Source organism: Manis pentadactyla, chromosome 13, assembly GCF_030020395.1.
Source record: "Manis pentadactyla isolate mManPen7 chromosome 13, mManPen7.hap1, whole genome shotgun sequence".
Taxonomy (NCBI): Eukaryota; Metazoa; Chordata; class Mammalia; order Pholidota; family Manidae; genus Manis; species Manis pentadactyla.
This window is the reverse complement of record NC_080031.1, coordinates 101812389-101834900: the sequence shown is the minus strand read 5'-3', so window position 1 is coordinate 101834900 and position 22512 is coordinate 101812389. Positions and strand designations below refer to the sequence as shown.

The following is a 22512-nucleotide window of genomic DNA, read 5'->3' as shown; positions in this document are numbered from 1 at the left end:
TAAAAAAAAGAAACAAACTGCTGATATCAGCAACAACATTTGATAGATCTCAAGGGCATTATGCTGAATGGAAAAAAGAACAATCTAAAAGTATTAAATACCATAAGGTATCATTTATATAATACTTCCAAAATGACAAAATTAAGAAATGATGAATAGATTGCCAGAGGTTAGGGCAATATGAGGGAGTTCTTTGTGATGATAGAACAGTTCTGCATTTGATTGTGGTGGTGGTGACACAGAACTATACAGATGATTTAAAAAACTATGCAGAACTATTCATACACACAAACATGCATGAGAGCATGTAAAACCTGTTGAAATTTGAGTAAGGTCTGTGGATTGTAGCAATGTCAATTTCCTGCTTTTCATATGCTACAATAATGTAAGACGTTACTATTGGGGAAAGACGGGTGAGGATACGTAAGACTTCTCTGTACTACTTTTGCAACTTCTTGTGACTCTATAATGATTTTAAAATTAAAATAAAAATAAATGTATGTACTTAAAAATATAGCTCAGTGTATAAAACAATATGTGATATAAAACTGATATAACTGAAAGGAGAAAGAAAAATTCATATTTGAAGTTAGAGATTTCAACTCTCCTCTGTCAGTGATTGATAGAACCAGCAAAGAATCAGTAAGAATACAAAGGCTTGAAAACACTATCAGTCAACTTGTCAATATAGTTGATAATTATAAAACACAATAATCACTAACAGCAATATTGTTTTCAGGTGTGCAAGCAACATTCACCAAGATAGACAATATCCTGTGCTGTAAAACAAATTTTAACAAAGTTGAAAGAACAGAAACCATGTAAAATATGTTCTTGGATCATAATAGAATTAAATTAGAAATTGATGACAAGAAGATTTTTGGGTAATCCTCAAATATTTTTAAGTTAGGCAACATACTTTTAAGTAATACATGGGTCAAAGAAGAAATTGCAAGGTGTATTAGAAAACATTTTGAACGGAATTTTAATGGAAACATAACATCCAAAATTCACTGGATGCAGCTAAAGCTCAAAGCAAAGTTTATTTATTTAAATACTTTTATTAGAAAAAAGAATCCAGTAATTCCACTTCTAGGAATTTACCCAAAGAAAACAAATCCCTGATTCAAAAAGATATATGCACCCCTATGTTTATTACTGACCTATTTGCAATAGCCAAGATATGGAAGCAACCTAAGTGTCCATCAATAGATGAAGGGATAGAAGACATGAGGTACAATGGAATATTATTCAGCCATAAAAATAAAAGTAATTCTGTCATTTGCAACAACTAGATGGATGGATCTATAGGGCATTACGCTCAGTGAAATAAGCCAGGTGGAGAAAGACAAATATCATATGATTCACTTATTTGTGGAATATAAAAACAAAGCAAAACAGAAGGAACAAAACAGCAGTAGACTCACAGACACTGGGAAGTGACTAGTGGTCATCTAGGGAGAGGGGTTGGAGTAGGTGGGGGGAAGGAGGATAAACGGACACAATAATTCACAATCACAACATAAGTTGGTCTCCAGGATGGTAGTACAATATGGAAAAATACTTAATGATTCTTTAATGTCTTTCTACTTTGATTGACAGTAGCCGCACTACAGGGGGTGTGGATTTAATAACATAGGTAACTGTTGAACCACTGTGTTGTACATCTGAAACCAATATAAGATTGTATATAAATGATACTTTAATTTTTAAAAAAAAGAAAAGAAAGGTATAAATTTAATAAGCTAAATAATAACCTACAAGCTTTAAAAAAAGAGCAAATTAAACCCAGAGTATGTAAAAGGAAGGAAATAATGAGAAGAATCTAGTGAAATTAAAAACTGAGAAATAATAGAGAAAAACCAGTGAAACCAAAACCTGTTAATCTAATAAAACCAAAGAAATTGTAAAAAAAGTCAACTACAGACCAATATCCTCCATAAACATACATGCGCAAATCTTTTACTTAATATTAGCACAGTGAATCCAGCAATACGGAAAAAGCTACTATAAAATAAGTATACTCTAAAAATGGTTCAAGGCAAGGATCAAGGTTTCTATTTTGCCAAAGGGATGCCCAGCTGTCCCTTTGGAAAAATTTTCTGAGAAGACTTTCTTTTCCCCGTTAAAATATCTTGGCACCTTCATTAAAAAAATCATATGTGTCTTTTTCTGGGTTCTCTTCTAATACATATATATGTGTAGCAGTGTAATAAAATCTTTAACTCAGGTAGTGTAAGTTCTCCAACTTTGTTTTCCTTTTCCAAAGTTGGGCACATTCTAAAAAGTATATTCTAAAAATGCAAAGTTGATTTAAACATTTGAAAATTAATCTGTGTAACTTACCATATTAACAGAATAAAATCCAAAAGTTATATGACCATTTCAATAGACGTAAAAAAGCAGTTGATAAAATTTAACACTCATTCATCAATAAAAACTCTCAACAGACTAGAAATAGAGGAAGCTTCCTCGATCTGCTAACAATGGAAACTTAATGGTGGAAGTCTAAATGCTTTCCCTCAGAAAAGATTGGAAGCAAGGCAAGGTTGTCCACTCGCACCATTTCTATTCAATTTTGGTTGAATAGAAATACAGGAGAAAAATCATCAGAAGTTTGCAATAAGCAGCTTTTTAAGTTGGACATACTAAAAATTATAAAAGAAAAAATGAATAAATTGGGGCTAGCAAAATTACAACTTTTGTTCTTCAAGACACTACTAAGAAAATGAAGAGTCAAGTGAGGCTTCAAGACAAGTCATAATATCCATAAACATATATGTGACAAAGAACTCACATCCAGAATAGAGTGTTTAAAACTCTCATAACTCAATTTTAAGAAGACAAATAACTTAAAGATGAGCAAAAGTCTTGAACAGACATTTCAAGAAGATATACAAATAGCCAATAAGCACATGAAAAGATGTTCAATATCCTTAGTGAATAGTAAAGTACAAATTAAAACCACAATGATAATAGTACTACCTACCTACTAGAATGCCAAATATTTTAGAGTTTAACAACAGAAAGCGTTGGTGAGTAGTGGAGTGAGTGCAACTCTCTTACATTGCCGATAAAAATGTAAAATGATATTACTACTTTGAAAATCAGTTTTGTAGCTTCTTATAAAGCTATATATACACTTCCCATATTATATGGTTAAGCAATTGTGCTTTTAGATATTTATCTGAGAAATTAAAAACATATGCCCACAGAAAGACTTGTACATAAATGTTCCAATCATCTTAACTCAGAATAACACAAAATTAGAAACAACCTAAATGTCTATCAACAGATGAATAGATAAACTGTGATATATCAATACAATGTAATAATTAATACTCAGTAATAAAAAGGAACAAGCTACTCAAAGATGCAACAATGTGAATGAATTTCTAAAACATTTGAGAAAAAAAAAAGGCAGAAACAAAAGAGTACATGTTGTAGGATTCTATTTAGATGAAATTCTGGAAGATGAAAACTAATTTATGGTGACAGGAAGCAGATCAGGGGTTGCCTGGCACTGGGGACACGGGGAATTGATTGTAAAGGTCGATGAGGGAACTGTTGAAGGTTATAGAAATGTTCTATATTTGGACTATAGTAGTGGTTACACAGATGTAAACATTTCAGTTCTATAAAATTCACTGAGCTCTATAAATTTTAAAAGTACATTTTATTGTATATAAATTAAACCACAATAAAACTGATTAAACAATTTTTAAAAGCAAAGTGCAAACAAGAATATACAGGCAAAACTTCCTTTGCATAGTAGCACAGGACTGTAGAAATGACCATGCAAGTTGAAACTGTGTAAAGTGATCTTAATTAACCAGTGGAGCAAATTATGATTATTCTATGACCTTTAATTTTTTAATGAAAACATTAAAACCTCTTACAAGGAAGTAAAAAACAGTAAAGCTATTATTTATTTAGTACATTGTGACTTAACACACTAGAACCATAGAGAAATTATTTCTTTGTAAAAACAACTTATTAAGAAGAGTTTGAAGAGGGTTTGGCTTCTCACCCTATAGCTTATAATATGAAGCAAGCATCTTTTCTATGCCTTTGCAAATTGTCATACTCTTTTCTGAGTTTGGGTCAACCAACTTCCAGTACATTATGTATCCTTTGAACTTTCAATGTCGTGAAATATCTCTGAGAGTTCCTCTAATGTGAAGTCGTCTGCTGGTGTCATTTTTTTCGTCTGGGACAGCTTCATCCTTTTCATCACGATCACTTTCCTCACTTACGTCATTAAGTTCATGCTCACTAATTTCCTCTGGCTGCACATCTAGAGACTCTTGAAGGTAGCAGTGTCTGCACTCCCACAGTCAGCTATTTCAGTGGCAGCACTATCACTTTTTTTTTTTTGCTGCACATTCATCTTTGTTGGTCAATTCCATGTACACGTTTGTAAAACGTCATGTGGCTTTATCACTGGAAGACAAGAAGGCAACACAACTATATGTTCCACTGTCTGCGCATGAGTAACAGTAGCAACCCTAACAACAGTAACCTATCACTAACAGACTGAAAGATGCTGCGTGATTGGTCACTGATCATGGTGCACAACTTTTATTTGCAAAAGAATCTGTGGACTGAAGGGCTAACATCAAAATTTGTATTTTATGCAATTACTCAGTTAATATATCATGGTAACTGAATTATGAACTATTTGCAGGAGACTGGTACTATTTAATCTTTGGTAACTGAAATTGATGTGTATTGTAACTGTTCAAAGCCAGGACTGCTGCATAGATACCTTCTGTGTAAGAAAGAAGAATAAAAAAGAAAATATGAATATATGTGGCTATTTTTTGAAAAAAAGAAACACAGGTAAGATAAACCAGAAGCTAATGAAATTGTTTGTGTAAAGTGGGTTGTGTGAACAAGGTAGAAGAGACAGGGGAGGAGTGATAACTTTCTAAGTACACTTAAAAAAGAATTTTGACTTTAATTATGTTAATGTTTTACATATTCAAAAATAATATTAATCAACACTAATCAATGTAGAGCGTGGATATATCAACTATATTCCAATTAAAAACAAATTTTAGAGTGTGGAAAAGCTCTACAATTGTATACAATAGAAATGAATAAATAATTTTATTTCAAATGAATAATATACTAAAAGTAACTTTGAACACAGTACTTTGACTATCTATCCTTAGTACTCAGACAAATAATTGAAAGCAAATCTTGAACTGTATAGGTTTTTCTCTTTGGTATGAGCATACCAGTTCTGGAGCTACTTTCTGCATATTTTAGGATTAGGTAAATATATTCATAATGTTGGGAGCCAGAGTTCTCATTTTTGGATGAGAATACAAATACAAAGATAGAAAGGAAAGGAAATACAAAGATAGAAAGGAGGAAGGCTAAGAAGAACCTGAATTGGATGTATTAATATGAACTCATGATTTCAAATGTGTGTGTATATAGATTTAGATATGTGTTTGTGTGTGTGTGTGTTTCTTATTTTTTTTTTGCTATCATTAATGTACAATTACATGAACAACATCATGGTTACTAGACTCCCCCTATTATCAAGTCCCCACCACATACCCCATTATAGTCACTGTCCATCAGTGTAGTAAGATGCTATAGAATCACTACTTGTCTTCTCTGTGCTATACTGCCTTCCCCGTGTCCACCCCCCCACATTATACATGCTAATCATGACACCCCTTTTCCCCCTTATCCCTCCCTTCCCACCCATCCTCCCCAGTCCCTTTCCCTTTGGTAACTGTAGGTCCATTCTTGGGTTCTGTGAGTCTGCTGCTGTTTTGTTTCTTCAGTTTTCCTTTGTTCTTATACTCCACATATGAGTGAAATCATTTGATACTTGTCTTTCTTTGTCTGGCTTATTTTACTGAGCATAATACCCTCTAGCTCCATCCATGTTGTTGCAAATGGTAGGATTTGTTTTCTTCTTATGGCTGAATAGTATTCCATTGTTCATGTGTGTGTGTTTCTTATCTCTGTCCACTGCAAAGGCCTAGAACAGTGACAGCCCATTAGCAATAAGCACTCCCAGGACCCAGATCTTACTTTCTACATACCCCTACTAAAATGATGGGGCTTCTTGAATAAATGGTTCATCTCATGACTGGAGCAGGGAAAATATAAGATAATTCTGTAACACTCTTATTATATCCAGTATTCTGCCTTATGCCTTCTCCCAGTACTGATATGTAAGAGAGTTTCTATTACTTCCTTTTATCAAACAAAGCTTAAGTTTATTAAAAACTTTATTCCTCCCAGGGAAAAAGTGAAGGATTTAATCAAATTTAATTAGGCAAGTGTTAAGCCCTCAGTTAATCTTCCACTTTAATTTTAAAACAATTTATCATAACCTGTAATTTTATTAACCAAGTATATAGATATTGGGAAAAGTAAGGAATCAGTTTTGTCATTTGCAATATAACACCTTCTAAGAGATTTTCAGATAAAAAATGTATCAGAGAAATTCTTAAATAAAGGAAAAGAAAACATTTCACATGACTTTAGAACTTACTTACACACAAGATAAATTTTTAAAAAAGATAATTCTGTAACACCTTGCATATCAATAAGTAAGAAAGTGCTCAAAAAAAGGATAGGGGTATGGTGAAAGGACACAGGTACTAGCTCAAAGAGGTTATCTCTGGCAAAACAATCTGGAATCAAAATATGTGTATATCAAAAATAAAATAAACATAGGACAGATTGGGATCAAAATAAATCATAACAATAATGGAATATAACTCACTGAAAAAAAACACTTGAGCAATAAATGATAAATAAAACAGGGGAAAGCTCTTCCTTACAATATAATGCCATCTAATAAATGTAGGAGAAATTATTATAAATGGAATGAAAAAATCGTCTCTTGAGTGTAGGCCGGACCAAGGGACTTGCTTCTGATGAGCTGAATACAGCAAAAATGATGGTAGGTTACTTTCAAAATTATGTTTACAAAAAAATGTGGTCTCCATCTTGTTTGCCCTCTCTGCCTTCCATACTTCTCTGAGGGATGCCAGATGTTTTATTTTGAGCTATCCTATGGAGAGGTCCACATGGCAAATAACTGAGGAAGGTTACTAGCTAATAGCCAGCAAGACATTGGGGCCCTCATTACAACCACCCATGAGGAAATGAACCTCACCAATAACTATGTGGAAGAGATTAAAGGTAGATCCTCCCTCAGTCGGGCCTTCAGATAAAACAACAGCCCTGACACCGTGATTGCAGCCTTGTGAGAAACTTTGAGGCAGAGGTACCCAGAAAAGCCATACCCAGATTACTGACCCACAAAATGTAAGAGACAGTAAACGTTTGTTGTGTTAAGCCACTAAGTTTGGGGGTAATTTGTTACATGGCAAAGGATAACTAATATACTACCCAAAATGCCTACTTTAAATATAATCATGAGGAAGCACAAAATAAACAAAAATTAATGGCATTTTTAGAAAAGAAAAGGCTTATGGTCTCTTTAAAAATATAAGACAAAACAAGCCTGGGGAACTGTCTCAGATTAAAGTAAACCAAAGAGGCAAGACAACCTAACGCAAAGTGGGATCCTGGACTTGAAAAAATTTACTGTAAAGTATTGGTAAAATTTGAGTATAAAGTAGATAATCATATTGTACAATGTTAAACTTTCTGATTTTTCATTATTGAAATTCAGTTCTATAAAAGAATGTCTTTGTTCTCACAAAATACACAATCAAGTGGGAATAAAGAGACATGTGTACAACTTATTCTCAAATGGTCATAAAAATAATAATATAAAACATAAATTCATATACACATATCTGTGTGTATATATATATAAAATGTTTATATATGTATATATATAAAAATATAATATATGAGAGTGAGAAAGAATGAAAGAGAAATGATAAAGGAAATGTATGTAGCAAAATACAAAATATTAACAATGGGTGCATCTGGATAAAGGGTATATAGTTCTTTGTACAATTATTCTCTACTGTAAATGTGAAATAATTTCAAAATAGAAAGTTAGAGAATTTGCTGTGAAGGTACATATCAAAATTACAAACCTATTTACTCTTTGACCCAGCAATTTCACTTCCGGGAATTCATCCCAAAGATATACTGCATATACACAAAATAATGTAGGTACAGGACTATTCAATGCAGTTTTAATACCCAAAGAATGGAAATAACCCAAGTATCAATTTATTTACCAGGAGACTGATTAATGACACAATAGAATACTAAGCAGCTGTTAAGAAAATCTTTCTTATGTATTAATATGGAGAGATTTTTAAAGGATACATCAAGGAGTGAAAAAGAAATATATAAAACAGTATATAATATTTTATCTTTTTTGTAAGAAAAGTAGAGAAATAACATGCACCTGGAAGAGGATTAAAGATGGTGGGAAAGAAAAACAAGATAGAAATCTCCTCCCAAAAACACATAAAAGAGGAAAATACAGCAAATACAACTAGACTTGAACGTAACCTGAAGACTGCAGAACTGACCACCTACATCTGAGGAAGGAGAGAAGACCACACAGAGAAGGGTGAGGCGGCAAAGCCCAGACTGAGTGGGACACGAGCCCTCCCGCCACCCAGCTTACAGGCAGGAGAAAGAGGAATGGAGCGCGGGGAGCGGGTAGGAGCCCAGGAGCTCCGGACACCTAGCCCCGGATATCTGCTCCGGGACTATGAGCTCACATTACATTGGGTTCTGGTGATTAGGGGGGCTGGACACCAGGGACAGGCAGTACATGCAGGGAGGCTGGGACTCCAGCCAGTGTGGAGGGCAGGCACGCCCCACCGGTCCTGAGACCCAAAGCAGAGACAGCAGTTTGAAAGACTTTGCCAGCAGTGGGCGAAGTACCAGAGGGGCGAGAGTAGGAAGGAACTCTCTCCTCAGGAGAAAGGGTGGCTGGAGGACTTCTCCCCAGCACTTCCTCAGCCCAACAGAATGGGAACTCTCAGGAGCCCCAGAAACTCCATCTGCCTTGCTGGCAACTCAGCCCCTAGGCTCCTCCCTGCACATGCTGCCAGGAGCCAACCCTCTCTGGCCCAGTGGCAGAATCAGACTTTGCTGCCTGGCAGGCAGAGGGAGACTCTCCCAGCTTGCTGGCTCCATTTCCGCCCTGGTGAGGTGTCCGCAGGAGCCAGCACTAGAGCTCCTTCCTCCCTGCAGGGGTCCAAACCTGGTGCTGTGGGTTCAGCCAGGGCAGAGCCATACATCAGTCTGCCCACTCCCTTAACCCTGTAGCTTTGCCACTGCTGCAGGCCAGGCGGAGGGCAGCCCTGCCCACAGCAAGCTCAGCAGAGATTCCCGAGCTGATCACAGAGGCAGCAGTGGAAGCAAACTGCCTGCCCAGACTGAGATGACTTACAGACACCAGACAGACAGACAGATGCCATGGCACACCATGCTGGGGCCCCCACAAGAACCAGGCACTCGAGAGTAAAGAATCTTGAGCTTCTGGGCACCATGGCATGCCTTTCTCATAAAGCTGTTACTCCATAAGCCAGGAAGCTTATGGTAAAAAACTAGAAATCAATTACAAGAAAAAAACTGGAAAAAACACAAACACATGGAGGCTAAATAATATGTTTCTAAATAATCAAAGAATCAATGAACAAATAAAAGTGGAAATAAAAAATACATGGAGACAAATGAAAACAAACAGAATGGTTCAAAATCTATGGGATACGGCAAAAGCTATTCTAAGATGGAAGTGCATAGTGATACAGGCCTACCTCAAGAAATAAAAACAATCACAAATAAACAATCTAACCTTACAATTAAACTAGAAAAAGAAACAAAGCAATCCCAAAGTTAGAGGAGGGATATAATAAAGGTAAGAGCAGAAATAAATGAAATAGAGAGTAAGAAAACAATGGAAGAAAATCAGTGAAACCAAAAGCTGCTTCTTTTAAAAGAGTAACAATATTGACAAACCTTTAGCCAGACTGATCAAGAAAAAAAGAGGACACAAACAAATCAGAAATGAAAGAGATGTTACGACTGACACCACAGAAATTCAAAGGATTAGAAGAGAATTGTACAAAAAAGTATATGCCAATAATTTAGACAACCTAGAAGAAATAGATAAATTCCTAGAAACATACAATCTTATGTAATCTTCCAAGAAGCAGAAAATCTGAAGAGACAAAATTACTAGTAATGAAACTGAATTGGTAATTTAAAAAACTCCCCAAAACAAAAGTCCAGTACCAGATGGCTTCACCAAACTTAAAAAAAAAAAAGGAGATAATACTTGTCATTCTTAAGGTATTCCGAAACACAGAAGAAGGAATACTTCCAAACAAATTCTATTAGGCCAGCACTCTAAAACCAAAACCATACAAAGACACTACAAAAAATGAAAATTACAGACCAATATCCCTGATGAACAGAGATGCAAAAGTCCTCAACAAAACATTAGCAAACTTAATTCAAAAATACATTGAAAGGATCACTCATCAGGACCAAGTGGAATTTATTCAGGGATGCAAGGATGGTTCAATTTCCACAAATCAACAAATATGATACAGCACAGTAACAAAAAGGATAAAAACTACATGGTCATCTCAGTACATGCTGAAAAGCATTTGACAAAATTCAACATTCACTCATGATAAAAACTCTCAACAAAGTGGGTATAGAGGGATTACACCTCAACATAATAATGGCCATATATGACAAACCCACAGCTAACATTATAACCAATGGCAAAAATCTGAAAGCTTTTCCTCTCAGGTCAGGAACAAGACAAGGATGCCCACTCTCACCACTTTGATTCAACATACTGGAAGTCCTACCCACAACAGTCAGACAAGAAAAAGACATAAAAGGAATCCAAGGTAAAGAAGAAATAAAAATGTCACTATCTGAAGATGACATTATACTATATTTAGAAAATATTAAAGATGCCACCAAAAAACTATCAGAACTAATAAATGAATCCAGTAAAGTTGCAGGATACAAAATCAATCTACAGAAATCTGTTGCATTTCTATATACTAATAACAAACTAACAGAAAGAGAAATCAAGAAAATAATCCCATTTACAATTATATCAGAAAAATACCTAGGAATAAATCTAATCAAGGAGTTGAAAACCTGTAATCTAAAATCTGTAAGACACTGATGAAAGAAATTGAAGAAGACACAAATAAATGGAAGGATATTTCTCATGGATAAGAAAAATCAAAATGGCCATACTGCCCAAAGTAATCTAAAAATTTAATGCAATTCCTTTCAAAATATCAAGGGCATTTTTCAAAGAACTAAAGCAAATAATCCTAAAATTTGTATGGAAACGTAAAAGACCCCAAATACCCAAAGCAGTCTTGACAAATAACAAAACTGGGGATATCAAGCTCCCTGATTTCAAGCAATACTACAAAGTTACAGTGGTTTAAACAGTATGGTACTGACACAGGAATAGATACATGGATCAATGGAACAGAATAAAGAGCCCAGAAATAAACCCATTCTTATATGGTTAATGAATATATGGCAAAAGAAGCAAGAATATGCAATGGGGAAAATATAGCCTCTTCAATAAACAGTCTTGATAAAACAAAACAGCTACATACAAGAAAATGAACTGATTCACTGCCTCACACCATACATAAAAATAAACTTGAAATGGGTTAAAGACCTAATTGAAAGGCCTGAAACCATAAAACACCTAGAAGAAAACATAGGCAATAAACTCTTAAATGTAAGCATAGTTATTTTTTTCTGGACACATCCTCCAGGACAAGGGAAACAAAAGCAAAAATAAACAAGTGGAACTACATCAAACTAAAGAGTCTCTGCACAGCAAAGGAAACCTCCATCAACAAAATGAAAAGATAATCTACTTATGGGAGAATATGTTTGCAAATAATATATCTGATAAGGGACTAATATCCAAAATGTATAAAGAACTCATACAACTGAACACCAAAAACCAAATAATCCTATTAAAAACTGGGCAGAGAAGCTGAATAGATATTTTACCAAGGAAGACATACAGATCATCAAAAGGCACATGAAGAGATGCTCAACATCACCAACATGAGGGAAATGCAAATCAAAACCACAATGAGACATCACCTCACACCAGTAAGAATGGCTACCCTACAAAAGACAAGAAATAAAAAGTGTTGGTAGGATGTGGAGAAAAGGGAACCCTTGTACACTGTTGGTGGGAGTGTAAATTGGCCCAGCTACATGGAAAGCAGTATGGAGGTTTCTAAAAAACTAAAAATAGAATTATCATATGACCCAGTAATTCCACTTCAGGGAATTATCCAAAGAAAACAAAATTACTTATTAGAAAAGATAAATGCATTCTTATGTTTATTGCCACGTTATTTACAACAGCCAAGATTCAAAAGCAACCTAAGTGTCCATCAATAGATAAACGGATAAAGATGTGGTACATATACAAGATAGAATATTACTCAGCCATAAAAATTAATGAAATCTTGCCATTTGCAACAACATGATTGGATCTAGAAGGAATTATGCTAAATGAAATAAGACAGGCAGAGAAAGACAAATACCATATGATTCACTTATATGTGGAATCTAAAAACCAAAACAAATGAACAAAACAGAAATAGATTCATAGACACAGAGAAGAGACTGGTGGTTGCCATGGGAGAAGGGAGCTGGGGGTGAAATAGTGAGGGGGATAAAGAGACACAAAATTCTAATTATAATATAAATTAGTCACAGGGATGAAAGTACAACATAGTGAATATAGTCAATAATATTGTAATATCTTCATATATTGACAAATAGTAACTACACTTGTTGGGGTAAGCATTTAATAATGTAGATAACTGTCAAATCACTATTTGTACACCTGAAACCAACATTTAAACTATACTTCAATAAAAAAATGCAAAAAACAAACAAACAAAAAACAGGAAATTACATTGCTCTCTATTCCCCTCAATATCATTTAGAAAGCTTTACTGATTAAATTCCATTTGGAACTTAATGTCAATACAAAATTTGCATTTTTAGATAAACTCAAAAACTTCCTTTGAAAAAAGTAAGACAAATAGAACTATATTTCCTTTTTTTTTGGTCTAGGGTGCCAAACGCATAAGGTGACATGTGACTCTCAGTAGTAGTAACTGTCTCATTTTAGGGCTACTTTATTATCTTCATTCTCTAAATGGTTTCTAATCTCTCTAATAAGTGTAGGTTTTAATTGACTGTTATATTTTTGAAAGTACATAGGCAACATATAAAGGAAGAAAATAATTAAGATGACATGATTCCCGACCCCTTTACAGAATTCATCAAATGAAACCAGGCTTCTAACAGGTTCCAGTAATGCTTTTCCAAGAATAATGTACTTTAGCATTCAATTCTGTTCGATATTCTACAATACACATAAGGTTCTCAGGAAAGACTTAGAATGTGACCACTTTCCAGAAAATATTCCATGCCTGGGAAAGTTAGGGGAAATTTAATGTAAGAAGATAAAATTACTGAAAATTCACCACAGTACTAAAAATGTGCTCAAAACACAATTTGTTTAGTTTGAATGTTCCACAGAGTCATCATTAAGATCACCAGTGTGGTTAAAATGGGCAAAAGAAATATCTAACCTGGATACACATATAGATGTTGTATTCCTGAAATCTATAAGGAGAGTGAAAAATAAACCATCTCTTTAGTTTTTCTTCATGACAGCACTTACACTGTTTGCATATTTCAGTGAGAAAGTTGTAAATGTGTAATGAACAAACTCACAGTATTTGGAAATTCATGGGTTATTTGAAACCATGAAATGACTTAGAGCATCGGAAAAATATAAATGTATGCATCCCTAATGACTGGAAAGAATTCCTGCGCTTTAAAAAAAACTAAATGCATATTATGAATGTGTTAGCAATTTCATGTGTACTTAGAAGTTTATTTATAAAAGTTTATTCAAAATCTCATTTACACTCTTCATTGAGTTAGATTTAACCTCTCTACAGGAATCTGTGTTTTTAGCAGATACATCGGCATCAGATATCCAACATAAAGTTGTATGGCCACTGGGAAACAAAAAGACGAATTAACAGCAGGCCCAGTTGGTAAATTAGAAAAAGTATATAGAATATTAACAATGTAATTTATAAAGTGGTTATAAATTTATGTATATATAACATATACAAATATATTTTTAACTTGCTATAAATAAGGAGTGAGAGAAGGCCTGAAGTAAGGCCGCAGGGAGAGCTGCAGGATTCTCCTTGCTGTCTATCATTGACATATAATTTTACTGGTGCCGGCTTTCTAAATTCCGAGTGTGTATTAATTACCTATATAAGAGGTATTTTCCTCAAAGGTCAGAGAAGACATGACATTGACTCACGTGAATTAATGCCTGATTATCTTTAGGAAACACTGAATTACCAGACAACAAAAGAGGCTCGCTTTTCCCACTGCTCTCCTAAGCTGACAAGCATGTCCGCGTAGTTGGGCTGGGGGAAGATCACGTGACTCTCCCGCGAGTCTGCAGTGAGGGTCACCTCGTGAGAATAGGTCTGCAGGAAAGCCCGCACCCCGTCCACGCCCACAAAGGGCGAGGCCCCCACGCCCACCAGACCGCCGCCCACGGCCGGCAGCAGACGCGACGCGTGCCAGCGCCGCAGCCTGAGGGCCAGCAGCACGATGACAAAGGCGAGGAAGACGCAGGACACCGCGGCCACCGCCACCACCAGGTACAGCGTGAGACCAGAGGCGTCCGGGTCGGCCGGGGCCTTCATGCTGTCCAGGTCGGCCAGGACGTCTGGGATGCTGTCGGCCACGGCCACCGTGAGCGTGACGGTGGCCGAGAGAGGGGGCTGGCCGTGGTCCTGGACCGCCACCACCAGGCTCTGCTTGAGCGCGTCTCTGTCCAGCAGGGCCCGCGCTGTGCGCACCTCGCCCGTGTGCAGCCCCACCGCGAAGAGCCCTGGCTCGCTGGCCTTGAGCAGGCGGAAGGACAGCCAGGCGTTCTGGCCCGAGTCTCTGTCCACCGCCACCACCTTGGTCACCAGGTAGCCGGGCTCTGCGGAGCGGGGTGCCAGCTCCACGCCTGTGGACCCGTCGGTGGGGAGGGTGGGGTACAGGATTTCGGGGATGTCGTTCTGGTCCAGCACAAACAGGCTCAGGGACACGCTGCTGCTCAGTGGCAGGTCCCCACTGTCATGCGCCATCACGTATAGGTGCCAGCCTTGGAACTGCTCGTAATCGAGGGAGTGCAGGGCATACAGGACTCCTGCGTCAGAGCTGATAGAATGGTGGGAGGAAAAGGGAGCTCCCTGGAGGGTGTTCTTGGTCAAGCAGTGAGTGCCATGGGCGTTCTCTCCATAGTCCGGGTGGTAGCCATCACTGAGACTGTGGAGACTCGTCTAGGGTTGTTCTCTGGGATACAGGCAGTGAAGAAGAGATGAGAGAAAGCAGGCGGACTGTCCTTGGGGTTAGCCACGTTTTCAGCGCGATGTGAATTTCTGCGGACAGGGTGGACTTCCTCTGATCGTGGTGATCACCTTGATGTTGTAGCTAGGAACCTGTTCTCGTCTAGGAGTGTGTCTGTCCCTAAACTATAGTAATTTACAGATCACTTGCTCATTTCCCCCAGAGTCTTGATCATTTACATTTAGAAGAGCAATTAATGTCCCTTTGGGAGAGTTTTCCAGACTGCATCTGGAGAGAGAGTTGACAACTACTTCAGGGGCATTGTCATTCACGTCTAAAACTGTGATCAAGACTTTGGCTCGTGCAGAATATCTTGTGTTATCCATTGCTTGCACTTCCATCTCACAGAATCCCGATTCCTTGTGGTTCAGCTCCCCTTCTGTTGAAATTGTCCCTGAATTACAATCTAGCTTGAAAACTTCGGCCGCCTTCTCCACATACCCGAAAGAATACCTCACTTCACCGTTATTCCATATGGGGCATTTACCAGAAGTGGCGTAGTACCCTCCGCCACAGTCCCCGGAACGCTCCCACGGTGATTGGACTGAGCAAACGCTGATGCGTTGTCTTGCACATCAATGAACATCACGCGGATGCGCGCGGTGCCGGTGCGGACGGGGTCGCCGCGTCAGAGGTGATGAGAACCCGCTGGTGAACGGCGTCTTCTTCGCAGTCTAGGGCGTGCTCCAGCACCAATTCTGGCTATTTATTACCATTCGCTCCGCTATGCACTTCCAGGGATAAGTGAGTATTACTACTGAGACGGTAACTCTCTGGAAAGAGTTCTTCCCGGTATCCTGATCCAAAGTGTAGCGAAGGGGAAACCGCACCCCAGTTTCCTATGCTTTCACTCATTTTTATTTCTAATTCACCTTCCAGGAAGCAGGGGACATTATCATTAATGTCTCTCACTTCTACCACCACCCCGTATATTTTTGCTTTATCTTCCATCAGAATCTCCAGATTTAATTGACAATTGATGGCCCCCATACAGAGCTCCTCCCCTTCTATCCTGCCTGCTGTGATCAAGCTGCTGCTGCTCAGTGGGTTCGAGGCAAAAAGCTGAGTTGTACCTCTGGAGATGCTGTGGGCTCCAGGCTTCTCTAGTCCTGTGGCTCAAGCCCAGGTCTTTGGAGACGTTGCCCACCCTAGAACCCTTCTCCAGCTCCTCAGGAAATAAATAGTGTATTTGGGTACAGCCAGTCTCCCACAGAATCCCCAGAATTCCCAGCAGGACCAGCCCTTAGAAGTCCTGGTGCAGTTGATCGGGAATCACTGTCACTTTCCTAGAGGATTATTTCCAATTCTTCCCTTGACTACCAAAGACTGTTCTTAGAATCTAGCAGCCGGGAGACCAGAGCTCCTCTGCTTAGTCTCCTTGCAGTCCTGGAGATGGTCAGTTTCAATCTGCTTTGTGCTTCTGGTGCCTGCACCACAAGCAGCATCTGTTTTCCTCTCCCTGATTGGTCAACAGCAGGTGCTCAGAGTCGTAACCAATTACTACATAATATTGAACTCCAGGACCAAGTTTTGGTTTGTACCTTGAATAGCTCCATCTGTTGTTCTAATCGAGAACTACAGTTATTAGTTTTAATTGAAACGTCAGGGTTCTTTTTTCTCTAAAATTTTTCATACAGACCCACTTTCTTGAGATTATTTTCTGTAGCTGGAGGTTTATTCTGATTTTCCCAATGAGCTTTTAAATGAATTTGAAGTTTCTATACACAGTAATTTTAACCATATAATTTTGGTGCACCTGCTTTGATATCACCCTGGCCCACAAAACACCTAATATGGGACATCTCTCCAGGAGTTTCCTATTTTGAGAAATTATATTATAGAGTAATTTAAACTTTCTAACTCAGGTGTAATTTGGGGCAAAGAATTTTTTGACAGATCCTTAAATTAGCCTAAATGAAAGAACTGCTTTAACAGGTTGCTCACATTTAACATTGAAAAATCAAGATTTCACAATAATACAGAAACATAAAATAAGACATGCAATTGTACACATTACCAGAATCACACCTGCAGGGAGTCAAATGAAGAAAAACACATTAATTTTTTAAAACAAAATGGAAGCATTCTAACGAATGTACTGGAAATAAGGGTAGTAGTCCACTACTTTATATTTCAAAAGATTGTTTTGGAAGATCAGTAATCCAAACAATATTACACACTTACCTTTTCCGGGGAAACAAACCTAATTTCAATTACTAAAAGTTATCCGTAATACATTTGGAAGCCCATTAAAATATAGGAAAAAATTCTATTGTGCTTTCTTAAATATAAATGTTTAGATTCTGAGAGTAAGCATGTTGGCAAGCATACCATAAAGTATATCTGTTAAATTGGGAGGAAATCTGCACATAACTCTGAGAAAAGATTGGGTGTAAAATTGATCTGTTCAGCAGGATTCAAAGAATCCCTGGCAAATCTACCTGAATATTGCGAAATCAATACTATGTCTTTATTTTTTGAAAAGCCTTTCTCCTGCATTTTCCTCTCACTCTGTAGTTACTGAGTAAAGAAAAAGCCTTATATTCAAGATATTGATGATCTGAGAAAGAGAAACACCCACAGGAAGAACACATTTTTGCTTTAATTAAAAATATTTGAATAGCAGCGGTATCCTAATGCTTCTCATAGTACAGGAGACTCTGTGTGTGTGTGTAGAAAGAATATCTGGACTGTCAGAATATTCCATGTTTTCCCTCTAAGGGCTAATAATAAATTATTGACCCACATAGAAGGGAACAGAAAATACTGAGATTAGACAAACTTGAAGTGATAGTAGATATAATATATTTAACTTTTCTTGCCAAATACTGGTTTGAATGTTAAACCAAACCCATTTATTGAACTCATGTTTCAAAAAACAGAGAGCTTAACTTGTTATTCTAGTGACACTTAACTACCAAAGAAGCTTCACTGAAAAGATCTTGCGGGGAGACCATTTCTGGCGTCATACTGAGAAAATTAAGCCTTGTTTTCCGAGAAGTGGAGGCAATGTAGAGATTGTAGGAATAAGTCAAAGTTGCATGATTGTAGTTGGGAGAAACCCGTGGCCCAGACTTAGAAGAGAAACCGGACTAAAAGCAGTCCTAGGTGGCCAGGCTACAGGACCGTTGCAGGCGCAGCGCAATGGCCAGAATCACCGCGAGGAGGAAGAGCACCGAGATCAAGGCCAAGGCCAACACCAGGTAAAACTGCAGCTCAGCCTGGGGGTCAGAGGGCGTGGGGCGGTCGCTAAGATCCGGCAGCACGTCTTGGAGGCTGTCTGCGAAGACCAGGTGCAGCGTGGCGGTGGCCGAGAGGGGAGGCTGTCCCCCATTGCGCACAGCGACCAGCAGGCGCTGTCTGGCCGCGTCCCTGTCGCCCAAGGCGCGCGCCGTGCGCACCTCGCCCGTGCGCAGCCCCAGGCTGAAGAGTCCGGGCTCGCTGGCCTGCAGCACGTGGTAGGACAGCCAGGCGTTGTGTCCCGAGTCGGCGTCCACCGCCACCACCTTGGTGACCAGGTAGCCGGGCTGCGCGGCGCGCGGCACCGTGTCGAAGAGCGCCGAGCCGTCGGGCCCCAGCGCCGGGTACAGCACCCTCGGCGCGTTGTCGTTGCGGTCGCCCACCAGCACGCGCAGGCTCACGTTGGCGCCGAGCGCGGGCGAGCCCTGGTCGCGGGCCTGCAGCGTCAGCTCGAAGGCGCGCAGCTGCTCGTGGTCGAAGGCGCGCTGCGCGAACACCGCGCCGCTCTGCGCGCTCACCGACACGTAGGACCGCAGCGCCCGCGGCTCCAGGTCGCTGGCCACGATGGAGTAGGACACGTGGCCGTTGGGCCCCAGGTCGGGGTCGGAGGCGCTGACTTGCGCGATGGAGGCGCCGGGAGGGTTGTTCTCTGCCACGTGGACCGCGTAGGAGGCCTGCTGGAAAACCGGCGCGTTGTCGTTGACGTCTGCGACGATCAAGTTGACAGTTCTGTTAGAGAAGAGGGGAGGCTTGCCCCTGTCGGTGGCTGTGATGGTGACGTTGTACTCCGGGGTCTGTTCCCGGTCCAGGAGATTATTGTTACAAGCTTGAGATTATTGGCATAATATTCTGTTCCAAAAGGAACTTTTTCTTTTATAAGGCATATGACTTCCCCATTTTCTCCCAAATCGTTATCATATGTTTTGAACAGAGCAATCACCATCCCGTGCTTCATCCTCGGTAATGGAACCAGACACAGAAGTGAAAACTACCTCCGCGGCATTGTCATTCTCGTTTAAAATTTCCAGTGGCCATATCTCCACCGTCCTTGGATTCTATGCTCATAGTATAGCTGCTACTGATTTCAAAGTCTATAGGATCTTTGAGTTTAACTTCTCCACTTTGATCGTCTTGCATATTCATATTTCCATTATCTCGTAGTGTTTTGAAGGAGTAGGTGATCTCTGCATTGTCATTATCTCATCCTGTCATGTCATGATCTCATCCTGTCAGTATCAGTCACCTTGAGCACACAGGTGCCTGGGGGCAAGATCTCTCAAAGGCTAACTTTGTACACATCCTGATTGAACACTGGAGGGTTATCGATGGCATCAGTGACTTTGATCCTGGTTTGAATGGTGTCAGTATGGACCAGTCACCCCCATCCACTGCTGTCAGGACCAGAAGGTAGGAGCTCTGTTGCTCCCAATCCAGGGGCTTCTCCAGCACTAATTCTGGGGCATTCTTGCCTTCCATCTTATCCTTCACCACCAAAGAAAAATGCTCATTATATCTGAGTTGATAACTGAAGAGAATTAGACCTTACATCTACATCTATAGAAAATTCCAGGCCAAATTAAGTTCCTGGAATCGCAGGTTCATTGATTTGTAAAACAATGTTATTTAGGGGAAAATGAGGTGGATTCTCATTTACATATTCTATAATCACATTTACGTGAAAAAATTTTAGAGGATTCTCTGCTTCAATCTCTAAGGGCAAGACACACAGAGGGTTTGGGGGGCACAGGGACTCCCTATCTATTCTGTCATTCACGAGTATGTTCCCATTCTCTGTGTTTATGGTAAAGTACGGTTTCTCTGCACAAACTCTGAGACTGCGGGTCACTGAGTCCCTTACATGCAGCCCCAAGTCCTCAGCACGGTTTCCCACAACAAAGCCCCTGGACACTTCTTCAGGAATAGTGTGGCGGATCTGCTCAGGGAGAGCTCTGCAGAACATAAGCAGCAGGAAGAAAAAGAATACTTGCTGCCACCCGGTACTGCTCCTCTACTTGGCACTAGTTCCCATCCTTTGCGTTGCAGCAACTTCATCATTCAGAGACGATGTTTTACAAACTGTATTTAAAATATTTATTTCCACCGCATAGAAAACTCAATGCTCGCAGTTTGAAGATATTTCAATCCATATTCCAAAATTAGATTTGCTGAGCAGAGGGCCACAATCTGAGCGTTATCTCTTTTCCTACTTGCTTCCCTGACTGCGCGGTAAATCACTCAGGTAGATCCTGGACTCCAACTCTTGCAGCCCATTGGCCGACAGCGGCGCTTGGAGTCTGTTTAGAAAACTGCAGTTAGCAACTTTGAAAAAAGTGGGCTTTGTTATTCCAAAAGATATGATGGACTGATATAGAGGGAAGGAGACAGTTTTTAGGTTTTGTGTCTGTTTTCCAGTGTTTACTACCAAACAGGTTCCTTAAAGATGGGATCCTGCAGAAGAGCGATTAACCCAGTAATGAGAATAGTATGTCTTTTTCTAATCACAGGCAATGAGCATATATTGCAAGAACAAAGCAAAATCTTCTCTCCAGACTTAGAACAAAGACCCAAACAAATAGCCCAATCACAAGTGGCATGGGGAAATTTTCACAGCCCTGAAATGATACCCAATATTACCTTCAATATAATGTGCGGATAATTTCCCTCTTCTTTTTATCAGAAGAAACTGGAGGAGAGGTGAAATCTATATAGGTATACTCAGGATAAGTATGGCCAATGCCATAAATTATTCCTTCTTAATTATAAAAGATATTTATGAAGAGGATTATTAAGTGTCTTACACTTTCATCATACACAATATAAAATCATACCCTAGTAGGTTACCATAGAAATTTAATGATGTGAAATGTGAGAGTGTTTTATTTCTATCCTTTTATTGAACTGGATCAAATATTGTACCTGAAAAGAACTTTATCACTACGTCTGAGTCCAAATAACATTAATCTCAAGTTTCAAACCCAACCTTTACTTTTTATTCTCCAAGATCTTGGTTGCCAGTTCCTAACTAGTTCAGACTGTTAAAAAAGACAAAGAAAAAAGGAACAATTCCCCTCTCCCAGAAAATACCTCATATTCTTTTTATTCACCTGATTTCATTTCAGGTAAGATGCCTTAAATCTTTTTCTCCATTTGAAATTGCATAAAAATACATTCTGTACCTAGATGCTCAAAATAGTCTAATATTTTTCCTGACTTCAAGAAAAATTTAGGAATCTGTTGTAGGACTTCCCTCTCCTACAGTTGGAAGTCTTTTTGTCCAAACATTAGACACTGAATTTATAGTTAACTACATTAAGGTCAATTTCTAAATGAGAAAGAAAAACTTGAAAAGGAACACAAATAGTCAAGTAATTTGGACCAAATATCTAGAAGTGGTGTGAGAGTGCTGAGCTGAATTGATTACAGAAATGATTCCTGAGGCTAAATACCCTAGATAAATCTCCTTTCCTCACTTGACGTTCCTAGATATTGCTTTGGATAATGTATATTTTGTCATGAGGGCTTCAATAACAAGTTGGTTCTGAATATAAGAAATGAGTATACTTACATATAATACAAAGTGAGTTTACAAAGGAAATAAAGAAGGAATTCATGACTCATATGCATATTGAAAATAAAAAAATATTCACAGAAATACCGGCTAAATCAGTCTCGTGAAGTCTAAATAGCCACTCCATCTCTTATGTTTACAAACTATTCCACACAAATAAATCTGAAAAATGTAAGCCTGTCCAGGAAATTTGAAATAACTTTTTGAGAGGCACTGGATCAAAATTGTTATTTCTATTAAGTGAATTACTACATTAAAAA

General features: G+C 38.7%; 2 protein-coding genes and 1 pseudogene across 28 annotated transcripts in view; all 3 read right to left on the bottom strand.

Annotated features, from left to right (window-relative positions):
• LOC118917576 (protocadherin gamma-C4) overlaps positions 1-22512 on the bottom strand; it is a 153041-nt gene that overhangs the window by 45277 nt on the left and 85252 nt on the right. For 7 of the 27 annotated variants that reach the window (XM_057490997.1, XM_036895715.2, XM_057490991.1 and 4 more), the window contains exon 2: positions 3656-4443. The exons of 17 other annotated variants lie outside the window; for them this stretch is intronic. In XM_057490997.1, coding sequence (XP_057346980.1) covers positions 4441-4443 — 3 coding nt within the window. In that variant the 3' untranslated portion in view covers positions 3656-4440. Of the gene's footprint in view, positions 1-3655; positions 4444-19870; positions 20979-22512 lie in introns of those variants that run through there. 3 more of the 27 variants (XM_057490992.1, XM_057490993.1, XM_036895685.2) reach the window with 1 other exon arrangement.
• The window catches only part of LOC130680432 (protocadherin gamma-A8-like), an 84456-nt gene that overhangs the window by 30308 nt on the left and 31636 nt on the right, over positions 1-22512 (bottom strand). The gene's annotated exons all lie outside the window — the stretch shown is intronic.
• LOC130680457 (protocadherin gamma-B6-like) lies at positions 18243-20160 on the bottom strand (annotated as a pseudogene).